The following is a 12123-nucleotide window of genomic DNA, read 5'->3' on the forward strand; positions in this document are numbered from 1 at the left end:
TCAAAAAATCTCATCAGCTGCTTCATTATAGAGCTACTTCAGTTTTGCTTGTCTGGGTGCAGCTCTCCAATCCAGTCCCTAATAGACCAATGGAGTCTTTCAAAGCATGTCTGTTACATGTACATTGACGTAAAAAAGGGTTCTCCTACAGTTTTGATGGTGCTTTGGCCTTTTGATTTAGCACTTCCCTTGTTTCCTCTTTTGCCGCTGCTGTGTAAAGTGGAGCACAACGAATAGTGGAAGTTGTCGGGTCATGGATGAACTGAAAATGAAATGTATACATGTCTCATGTCATTACAGAGTGAGCATCAAGGTGTTTTTGGAGAGTCCATTAGCCTGTTAGGACTGGATTGGAGAGACGTTAAGTAGCTCCATAGTAAAACAATTGATGAGATTTTGATGGAGAACGATGGGGGAAATGGGAGTCCGGGGTCGAAAATGGCTCCCCGGAGTTCAGTTTCTAATATCTGCGAGATTCTTGAAAATGCGATGCCTTTCAGAAATGTCCCACGTTTTTTTTAAAAATGAATGAGGAAAAAAAACAAGCTTTTTTTTTTTTTTTTTTTTTTTTGCCTTGCCGATGCGTCAGCGCTGTCGGGGACGTCTCTCTCTCTGTAGCGACGCTTCGTCTTAGCTGTCTCTTAGCTGAGGAGGTCCAGCCTTAGCCCCTTAAAAAGGACGCTCAGCTACACTCTGGTGCTTTGGCTTCGACCGGCGACCCCCACCCCCTGCCGCCCCCCCCTCGAGGCGCGACCCCGTAGAGGAAACTCTCCAGAGCAGCCGTGGTAAAAATGAATGTTAACCCACAAGGCCGGCACTTTGAAGGACTCAAGATGAAATCAACGTTTGGCCGATGACACCCCCCCCTCCCCCCCCCTCCACCTCCACTCACCCCCGCTGTGCTTTGCATAGATTACCGTAGGGTCGGGCTTATGTGACACTTTGTAGAGTTATACCAGAAGACACACTATCTCAATGCATTATCTCCCTGTCCTGAGGAAATGATTACAAAGTTTTCGAGGAAAAAATCCACCCTCAAGACCCTCTTACCACTGTTACATATCAATCTGTGATGTTCAATTACATTCCAGGAGTTATTTTGTGATGAAAATGTGGTAAATTTACTTTCTCTGGTCTCATCTACTTTCCCCTCAACCTGCCCTCGTCTTCTTCTGTGAGCAGCGTGAACTTATGGCCGCGTTGCATTCTGGTCTACCGAGGCTCCTTTTTGGTTTAGTGGACTTGGATTCTCTCTGCCTCTTCTACGATGGATTTCCCCCCCCTGTGTGATTGTTTGAAACGTCTCTTGGTGCAAAGTGGTAAATCTTAGAAAGAAGCCCCTCGCTTGATTCTAAAGGAACTGACACCAAAACCCGACGTTTTACCGTTGGGGTTTTTAGATCGGCGAAACATTTTCCGCTATCGAACTCCATTGTAGCTGTGCTGGAAATACCTCTACGTGACGTCACATCGTCTACGATTGGCCAGTTATCCATGGGGGGAAAAAGACAAATACACTACCAAGCGACGATATGGGCCCAGAAATGCATGGTACATCGCCAGTAGCTGTTTCTAACAGTGTTGAAGCGTTTTTAGGGTGGATTTTTCCCTTTAACAATTCCACTTTGGAGACTTCTTAAAATCCCTCGAAACCCTGAATTCCCGGGTATGGGTACGACTGACTTGATGGAATGTAAGAAAGGGGAGGGGGGGGGGGGAAATGTCTGACTTGCATTTGACAATAACAACTGCTGGCCGTCAGTGGGCTCCGCTGACGTCCGAAAGGGAAATCGCTTCGGTGGTAGAGGGGGGGGGGGGGGGCGGAGGGATGAGTGAAGACTTAAAGATGGACGGAGTGGAAGATGCTCAATAAAGCTGTGATCTCTCAAAACGGTCCTAGTTCTCTTTCATTAAGAGCACAGGTGGTTCAGGATGTGTCTGCTGCTGGAAAGATTCGAGAAAGGAATATCCTCGACCACGAGACCTTTAGAGCAGTGATTCTCAACCTTTTTCATATCGAGGACCCCTAATCTAGCCCACATTAGGGCTAATGTGACCCCCCATTTGATGAGATTTTGCCTCTCGGACCCAAATCTGAGAACATTTTTTTATTGTTAGAGATGATTTTGTCCGGAATTCAATGACTCTTTGTGTTGTAGGTTGAGAGATAACAGTGAAACTATGATCAAAATAGTCATTCGTCTCCATTTTCTAATTGTGTGAAGCTCTTGTAAATGAAATAATGGTGAAGTTTAACAATTCATCAAATTTGCCGGGGACCTCCTGGAATCCCCCTCAAGGACCCCATGGCGGTCCCCGGACCCTACATTGAGAACCACTGCTTTAGAGTTCCGCATGCATTTTTCTCTGAAGTCTTTCCACCTTCAATTCGACATGAACATTAAGCTTCAGCAGGCGAATGGGTGGAGGGGTTCAGTCTATAAAGAGTGTGTTCAGATCTGTTCTAGAGCCCTTACCAGATGTACATAATGTTGTTTTACGCTGCCCATACTAAGAAGATGGTTTCTGGGCTCACCTGTGCATAGCTACCATCAACCACTACAAATTGGGTTTTTGAGCTGTTTCTTTGTCAAAAAATCCCAAATAAATTGTTCATTCACTTGTCACCTACTTGGTATAAATGAAATGTGTGCGAAGCTGTGGAAAGGAGACTTTGCTGTCGTTTGTTTTTCCATCATTTTTGCCCCATGTGCCGAATTGGATGGCTGCCCCCTTTTCCGTGTTGAACTCGGAAAAACATTTTAGGGGCGAAATGTTTCTGTTAACGCCTCAAATAGTCTACTTGTTACCTACAGAATCCAAACTGGTAACACTTCACAATAAGGGTCACTAAGTTAAGGGTTAGTTAATGCTTAATACGGGTTAGTTAATGCTTAATAAGCATTAACTAACCCTTAATTAACAGTTAACTAATGTGTCTGGGAATCATTTGCTAATGGTGTTCTTGTTAACTAAGGCATTAATTTCTACATTATTTAATAGTCATCTTTATAAACTATTAAATAATGTATAAATGAATACCTTAGTTAATATGAATGCCATTAGTAAATTACACATTAGTTAACTGTTAATTAAGGGTTATTAAGCATAACTAACCCTTATTAAGCATTAACTAACCCTTAACTTAGTGACCCTTATTGTAAAGTGTTACCTGAACACTTTATGGAACTTTCATTTAGCCGGGGGGGAAAAAACTAAATAATATAATAGATCAATCACACTATTCATCAAAACATAAAAGAATTAAGATAATTGAATCATGTAGAATGCGAACGATTGTTAACACAAAGCCACAGTTTAGCCTTTTTAACACTTGACTCCAATAAATATGGGAGCCATAAATTGTAAAAAAATAAATACATGTATGTCATTCTTAAAGTATTTCACATCAATGGGACTTGAATGTTGTTGCTGTCCGGTTTGAAGTTTCTCAAAAAATGTAGCCATGTTTTGTCACGATTGTGTCGAGTCAAGTTTATTTCTATAACATTTAATATACAAGGCGACACTATGTGCTCTCCATCTTAAAAAATAAAATAAATACATAACTATACATATTTACAAATGTGTGCAATCAAAGAATACATTAAGTAGATTTTGATACTGTACACTAAAATTTCATTGGTCAAAACAGTATCTATATATCTATAAAAGACCCTCTTTTTGGCATTCCCTTCCTTTGGTTGCCAATTTCATTAAATATAGAATATAATTAATATGACAACTATAAGACTCTTTGCCAACAGACACTCCTAAATATAACTTGAACCTTTTTGGAGTTCAGTGGAAGCATCTGATTGTGTCTGCGCTGACATTCTGAAAATAGTCCCTAAGAAATAAAAAATAACCGAACCCTACCACAGTGTTCCCGAGAAAGAACAGACAGATAAATATATAATAAACAGATAAATAATGCGCTTATCCCTTCTTACTCTAACTGTTCCTCACACCAAAGACCTGTTCAGCACATATCTCAATGCCTATGGCCAGTCATACAGTAGTAGGGGAGACAGGGGTAAGATGAGCCAACCCCTTTGTATCTTGGCAGCTGTACACAAAATGAATCATGTGAATCAGGTTATTTCATCATGGTAAGATGTCCTGCTTCTTGTATCTAAATAGAAGTATGTTTTAGGCCATTGATTCTCAACCTTTTTCATATCAAGGACCACTAATTTAGTCCACATTAGATCCCCATTTGATGAGATTTTGTCTCTCGGACCCAAATCTGAGAATATTTTTATTGTCAGATATTATTTTGTCCAGAATCCCATGATTGTCTGTATTGTAGGTAGAGAGATAACAGAGAAACTATGATCAGAACAGTCATTCTTCTACATTCTCTAACTGTGTTCACTTCTTGTAAATGAAGTAATGGTGAAGTTTAACGATTCATCAATTTGCTGGGGACCCAGTGGAACCCCCTCAAGGACCCCTGGCGGTCCCCGGACCCCACGTTGAGAACCACTGTTTTAGGCTTTATTATATATTAGTTGTATAAGATACAAGGTAACACTTTACAATAAGGGTACATAAGCATTACTAACCCATAATTAACAATTAACTAATGTGTAATTTACTAATGGTGTTCATGTTAACTAAGGTATTAATTTATACATTATTTAATAGTTTATAAAGTAAGACTATTAAATAATGTATAAATTAATACCTTAGTTAACATGAACATCATTAGTAAATTATTACAGACACATTAGTTAACTGTTAATTAAGGGTTAGTTAATGCATATTAAGCATTAACTAACCCTTAATGAATGTACCCTTATTGTAAAATGTTACCAGATACAATATAGGCCATAAACTTAGAATAACTGTAGGCCTGGGCTGCTGTGGGAAGCAGTTTTGCCACAATAGTGGGGCAATACTGGGGCAAGTTGAACCAAAAGACCAACTTTTTTTTTTTAATTTGTCATACCTCTAAAGCTGTATTAGCCACAGAAAGTGTTTTGCCCAACAACCTTAAGTATACATAGCAATTGTGGTTTGAAATAAATGCACATTCATTTTGTGTTAGTAGCACAAAATGCCAAAAAGTGGCTCATTTTACCCCGTTCTCCCCTATAATCTCAAAACAGCCCTGAACACAGACTTCAACATTTTCACCTTTTAAGGAAAATAAATTTGACTCGACCCTGCTATTCCTATAGCATCATGTCAGAGTGGAGGTCAGCTCTGTTCGGTGGCGTTCAGCCCTTCTTCTTTTCCGGCTCTTCCTTGGTGAGGTATTCAATGTGTGCCCATATACACCATATCTGGAGAGAGAGGGGGGGGGATCACAAGTGTCACACAACCATATATGTATAGAGTGGAGAGACACTGGAGTACACTCTATCTCCATTAAATCTCAACTTTCGGAACGGGTTCACATTGCTCGCTCACATTGTGTTGGTGGAAGAACTGCTTGAAGGGCTATCATAGCACCCTCACGTTTCTACGACACACACACACACACACACACCACGCCCTGATTAGTAGGTGTTTACTGGTAAGCTCCTACCTCCACCGAGAGGCCCAACAGCCGGCCAGCAGCCAGCAGCAGAGTCCCCAGAGCCTGGATCCAGGGAGGCAGACACAGGCCGTGGGACAGCCAGCCCCACCGGTACCCATACAGCCACAGAGGCAGGCAGTGCAAGCCGCTGATCACCCATGTGCCCAGAGGGGTGTGAAACCCTAACAGTACCAGACACATACATTCAAATTAGAAATCGTCAAGCTATCTTGAGCTCTATAGATCGACTTCGATGTACGAACACCGGGCCGACTTCTCACCGTTTGCCATGATGGCCTGTACAAATCGTGGGCTGGCGGTGAAGCTGTCCTTCCATTGGGACCCTCTGGCGTTGTGGTTACACACGAACACGCACCACTCCACTGCAGACACCAGCCACCCCCACTGCAACACAACAGGACAGTTTAGGGATGATAACGGGTGAGACACACTTCACGATGTGATCGCGGTCTTAAAGGGATAGTTCACCCAAAAATGAAAATTCTGTCATCGTCTACTCGCCCTCATGCCAAATGAAACACAGGTGAAGTTTGTTAGTCCATATAACACACAGGGAGGTTGCCAGCACAACTTGGTAGCAGCCTTCTCCAAAACAACTGAAGTCAATGGGGACCTGTTCTTTAGAGTTCCAAAACAAAAACAGCCAAACTAAATCTACTAAATCTAAATCTACTAAATATACTGTAGGTCTTTTTGGAACTCTGAAGAACAGGTCCCCACTGACTTCAGTTGTTTTGGAGAAGGCTGCTATGGAGTTGTGCTGCAGCCTCCCTGTGTGTTATATGGACAAACTTCACCTGTGTTTCAACTGGCATGAGGGTGAGGAGATGATGACAGAATGTTCATTTTTGGGTGAACTATTCCTTTAAGTGGCCACAGAGTGAGTGTGTGTGTGTGTGTGTGTGCCGAACGTGAGGCAGACCTCAAACAGCAGGCTCCACAGCATGCCTCTGCTCAGGTTGTCCACCACCACGTCCAGCCAGGCCCCGAACCTGGAGCTCTGGCCCAGCCTCCTGGCCAGCCAGCCATCCACTCCTGCACAAAGAACAGCATGAAGAAGAGCGAAAAGTGCATCGGGGTTGTCAAACTTGACCCTACCGAGAATGTTCCATATTGCTGTTGTACATTCATGAGATATCGTTATCAGGGAGGCCTTTTATTAAAAAATGTGGACATGGTCCAGTCAGTGTGGTCCACCTCTGACATGATGGATATGATGCAGTTTGATTGTTTACATATTTATTGCATAATTGATCAATACTATATGGATTGTCTTAGGGCTGGGCGATAATTCAATATTATCGTTTATCGGCTTTCAGTGGAATCATATCGTGATGATATGAAGATATTTTAATATCATGACACACATTTCTGCTGTCTGAATTGATGATGACAAGCAAATTTTACTTAAAAACTCTCATAAAATGATGTATGGTAGGAATATTATTTGAATATTTCTGTTTTGTTTGACACCACACCTAACATCACCATTCGGTTCAATGAGATGAACATTCATTTGATTATTTAACGTGATTCTGCATACATGAACCATATCGTGATATATATTGATATCGAGAAAAATCCTTATGATATTGATTTCAACCATATTGCCCAGCCCTAGATTGTCTATAGGAAGCCCTTAACCTGAATTGATTAATGAGACATTTTGATTTGTATTAGTAGTAGTAGTAGTAGTATCCTGGATTTCAATGGAGAGTTTCAGTGTCCAATGGTCTAAATGTTGTTTCAGAGGCTTTTTTTTTTTATTATTCCTTGCTACCAAAATAGTAAAATTTGAAGATGTTGAACATCAGCACAAAATATCAGCTGTTGGCAGCTTCAATCCAAAAATTATCGGCATCAGTATCAGCCTTCAAAAACCCATACTGGTCAAATCCTGGTCTTGACAGGTGAGATGTATGCTAGATTACCATCAAGTGCTATGGAGATTGAGTAAAGAGGGATGAAGGCTGCTGGTCTGTTGTAGGCCAGCCAGGCAGCAAACACAAGGCCAATCCTAATGTATCCTGGAAAAGACAATACACAGACAATAACAATATCATTCAGTCAGTTGGGTATGGTAGCTTAAGATATGGAACTAACCCTACTCAATTTTGATCTTGTAGTTTTATCATTGTAATGGAATGCAAGGATCAAGAAAAAAAAAAGCCAGAAATCTATTTGGATGTCATATCTAAAAAATGATCACATCAGGGAGCGTTCAAGACCATTGTTCCCTCTAAGCCAGTGGTTCTCAACGTGGGGTCCGGGGACCACCAGGGGTCGTTGAGGGCGTTCCAGGGGGTCCCCAGCAAATTGATGAATTATTAAACTTCAGCATTATTTCATTTACAAGAAGTGGACACAGTTAGAGAATGTAGAAGAATGACTGCTTTGATCATAGTTTCGCTGTTATCTCTCTACCTACAATACAGATAGTCGTGGAATTCTGGACAAAATCATATCTAACAATACAAATATTCTCAGATTTGGGTCTGAGAGACAGAATCTCATCAAATGGGGGGTCCGTGGCTCTAATTTAATAGCCGAATTTATATTACTGACCAAATAATACTATCCAAGTATCATCAGTCAGTAATTTAGTTGATAGAAGGGGAGTGGAAGTTATGGTGCCAAATCATAGGTTACACAGAGACTCAGCCCTGCCTCATGGATTAGGGAACTGACGCTCCTGTAGTGTTGTGTCCTGTAACATGTCATGGAATTTGAGATGGAGGAAATTCAAAATGTATCTCACCAATGATATTTGGCCAGTATAGCAGAACTTGCAGTCCCATCTCCAGCAGTCAGTAGCCAAGTGACCTTTTTTTTTTTTTTACTCTCGCAGCGATACAGTCTTCAACAGCCTCATCCCGGAACAAAGATGATGTAACCTGTCGGCGACCTCTAGCTATCCATAAAAACACATTCAGTTTATCCAGATATCTCCGTAGACTATCACTGAACTGATTAAGAACATTACTTTCTGAATTTAGCGTCCTGTCTGCGCTCTAAAATAATGTCCGTACACACCATGCGTGGATGCGGTTCCACGTTCTGGCGACCAACTAGGTGACGTAGAAAGCTTTCTTCCGAATTGCCCCACGGAAAGGAGGTCACGAAACTGTATTAAAAGAAATGGTAATTTAATGTTGCCTTGCTTATCGGCAATGCTACACAATGTCGGAGAACAATGCTCAAACATTTTCCGAAACGTTAGGAGGCACTGATAAATTCGGCATGTACGTATACCACCGAGCACCTCTGTATTACATTAAAATCTCATTTGTTAGAAGTGACTCACTTTGGACGCTACTGCCCTCCACGGTGTATTTTGCGCGAAAAAGATAAGCGAATAACAGGCGAACCAAGTATAAAAGTTGAAAAGGTATTTACATAAGTGCTGCTTCGTGTATTGGATGCACGCCGAATTTGTGAGCGACTCCAAATGATAAATAACAGGTCTTTTATGTCATGTTCTACCAGGTATGTAATTTGCTGATAAGCAAGCAACATTAAACTGACAGATTTTTGAATGGAGTTCGGCCTCGGGTTTCTCCATACAAGAGAAAACAGTACGAATCAGCCAAATCCCCATTAACACACTGCTGCACCATGACTGAAAGGGAATTGATGTGCCTGTAAATTAAGCTGTAGTCAAAAACCTGAATAAAGAAGTCACCAAATGTTAAAAATATAAAGTGCTTTATGACAACATATTTCCTTAGCTCCCGCGAGCCACTAGAGGTCGCTGTGGTGGGAGTAATCCTCCTCAGGTCGGTATTAGCAATTTTCTACAATAGCCACAGGGAGGCGCTACTGACTAACTCGTATCTTTATACAACTTGTAGTGGCTCCACTACACGGCTTCCAGCTACTTAGCAGAGCCAGACATGAACTCACATAACGAGTCAAAATACATTTTGGTAGTCTACAAGAATAGCATAAAGATACATCAGCTACTGAAGGTGAACTCGGTTGTTTCTGCCTGTCATGTCGGTTGTGTTTACAACCATTTGATGAAGCTGATCAACTGACCTGTAGAGTCAGGTCATGTGACAGAATGGAGGCGTCGCTGAAAACATTCACCCGTTCACCACATACACACACCACCAGGAACCCATTTCACAATAAACGGATAACGTTAAGGCGATAGACAGTTCCCAACAACTCAACTCGCAACGCTTATTTCCTCACATTGCAATGAAATGAGGGGAGCATGGGGGCCAAAGAGTCAAGGATAGGATTCCTGTCGTATGACGAGGCCGTCAAGAGAGGTAAGCCGAAAAGCGAGGGGCTAAATCCTTCTCATCTGTGCTAGCTTAGCTAGCTGGTGTTAGGCTAGTCCGGTACATATGCGGAGAACGTCACGACAAACTCCGTTAAAAATGTAGCAGTTTAAACTGGCCTTGGTTATCTGCAAAGGTGCATAGCCGATGGCATATACCCCAAGACCTTCACTGAACCGTATTATCCATTCTTCAATTCGGCATACATCTGACCCAGCAAGTCGTACGCATTTCAATAAAATGTTAACTTTAAGAATGGGTACGTCTATTATTCCAACGGTTAACGTTATTTAGAAACAAAATATACCACGTTGGGCGGTAGGGAGCAGCGTTTACCAATTCTAAAAGTTGAAATTTGTTGAAGTAAATGCTGCTGTGTTGATTATGTACATGCCGAATTGAAGAGTGGCTCATATCGATTTAGAAAATGTATCGAGTCGTATTTTATGAGACGTGCGTCTTTGCCGATAAGCAAGGTCACATTTTATTGCCAAATTCTTGAACGAGTATTGGCGTGACGTTTTCTCGATCTCCCCGGCGCATATTGGGGCTAGTGTTGGGCTAACGAGCAGGGATGGGCTTTCCTGACTGTATTAGCCAAAACAAGCAGAGCAGACGGCCTTCAACGTTTGTTAACTTTTTGTCTCGCACTGGCATCGACATAAGCACCGCTTTTGCCTTTAGTCCGTTAGCTCTCCTCATCTTAGCTAGCTAACGTTAGCTAATGTTTCTGCTGCTAACAGATAGAGTTGTTAGCTGGCTAGCTATAGCTAATGTCCCAGAGGGAAATCTCTCCAGACTGTTTGTTTTACTCCCGTGACAGTCCTCGCCCGGCGGGTTTCAAGCCTAGCCACGATGATATGGCTTAAACATCAATATTTGTGTTAGGTGACTGTCAGGTTGCTCCTGTTAACCTTTACACGCATTAATGATGCGTGTGGTCAGGACGTTTGGCGGAATAACCAATAGATATGCTTCACATTGCTACCGCTGCCCTTGGTCTCTTATCTGTTAGGCTGTGTTTTTTTTTGTTTTTTTTAAACGGGGGTCGTGATAACAGACTTGATCTCTGAGGAATATCAAGCAGGCTCTCATAGGCCCGTGTCTGCTGTAGCGTTAGTTGATTTATGTCACCTGAAGTATGATCTAGATGGGATCATACTTGCCCCACACATGCATGTTACTGTCCAACTATGCAGGAGGAAGTCAAGATACAACAGGCAAACCATAAAGCTGGGTAATGGATTTATAATTGCTGTGCAGCCCAGTCAGTGTATTGGTGCACTTTTGTGAGATTTTTTGGTGTGCATTTATCAGGAAGCGCATGGAACAGATCTTATCCCCCCCCCCCCCCCCCCCCCATGGCCTCCTTGGTGCACTTTACTCCCAGTGTTGGTAACAGCTGAACTTTGTCTGCCTGGATTCCAGGCTGCTGGAACGTGTTACACATTCATTGAGTTCAACGTCATTTCTTTATGCTAGGGTAAGGGCATTTCCAGGGCCTTTATAGGGAAACAATCCATATGGGCCTGTCCTGCGCTAGAAGGCCCGCAACAGGAGGAAGTAGGCATGCTGTGTTTATCTGAATGGCATAGGCTTTTACTGAAGTGTAAGAAAGCCTAGCACACAGTTTTTAGTCCAGTTTCTCATAATGATTTTTCTGTATTATCTCCAGTTTCAAAGAAAAGCCAAGGCACGAACAAGCCTTATCGCATTAGCAGCCTTTTACTGGATACTAAATTGCTGTTTTTTCTCATTTCAATTCCATGTGTGGCGCTTTGGACATTCCTCAAGCTGATTGCCAGTCCCACTCTCATGATCACTTGTGACCAAAACGCACAGAGGCTGTGGAATTATCCGGCCATACAGCCTTATCTGACCAGTCGGTCACGTGACTCGCATTCCCATTTCCCACAGCTGAGATGAATACAGACAAGACAGCCGCAATTACGGGGTCGGTTTTCACGGAAGCTCACTGTAGTGGGACACGAGTGGAATAATGGCAGGGCTTTGATGTTATCCCCACAGTAAACTGAGGATCATGTCTCATTTTTTGTAGTTTTTGTATTTACAATTGCTGACCACAACACAGTGTGATTGCTAGCTCATGCTTAGAGTCAAACTACTAGTTTTTGTAGTTGGGGGATATTCCCGTTTGCCACAGACCGCCGCAGAATTAAACTACTTCAGTGTTGGATTCAGAAGCTTTCACATTGGCACGTCTTTGTAGATTAGCATATTCTTGAAAGTAGAACAAATCTGGAATTTTTGATCAGTGCTAACAGG

General features: G+C 42.1%; 2 protein-coding genes across 2 annotated transcripts in view; one reads left to right on the top strand and one right to left on the bottom strand.

Annotated features, from left to right (window-relative positions):
• Positions 1-4789: 4789 nt before the first annotated feature.
• LOC139643360 (CDP-diacylglycerol--serine O-phosphatidyltransferase) lies at positions 4790-8592 on the bottom strand. Its single transcript, XM_071518496.1, has 6 exons — positions 8307-8592; positions 7480-7575; positions 6471-6583; positions 5809-5932; positions 5537-5709; positions 4790-5291 (listed from the first exon to the last, which is right to left on the bottom strand). The coding sequence occupies exons 1-6, from the start codon at positions 8344-8346 to the stop codon at positions 5226-5228; spliced, it is 612 nt and encodes a 203-aa protein (XP_071374597.1). The 5' UTR covers positions 8347-8592; the 3' UTR covers positions 4790-5225.
• A 1104-nt stretch (positions 8593-9696) lies between these two features.
• usp32 (ubiquitin specific peptidase 32) overlaps positions 9697-12123 on the top strand; it is a 67189-nt gene continuing 64762 nt past the window's right edge. Inside the window, exon 1 of the mRNA XM_071518491.1 lies at positions 9697-9825. Within this exon, the coding sequence (XP_071374592.1) occupies positions 9768-9825 (58 nt within the window). The 5' untranslated portion in view covers positions 9697-9767. The remainder of the gene's footprint in view (positions 9826-12123) is intronic.

The sequence above is a fragment of the Centroberyx affinis genome, unplaced genomic scaffold (genome assembly GCF_046629955.1).
Source record: "Centroberyx affinis isolate AG114_WGS23_722 - 3 ecotype Tasmania unplaced genomic scaffold, CSIRO-AGI_Caff_v1 ptg000583l_1, whole genome shotgun sequence".
NCBI lineage: Eukaryota > Metazoa > Chordata > Actinopteri > Beryciformes > Berycidae > Centroberyx > Centroberyx affinis.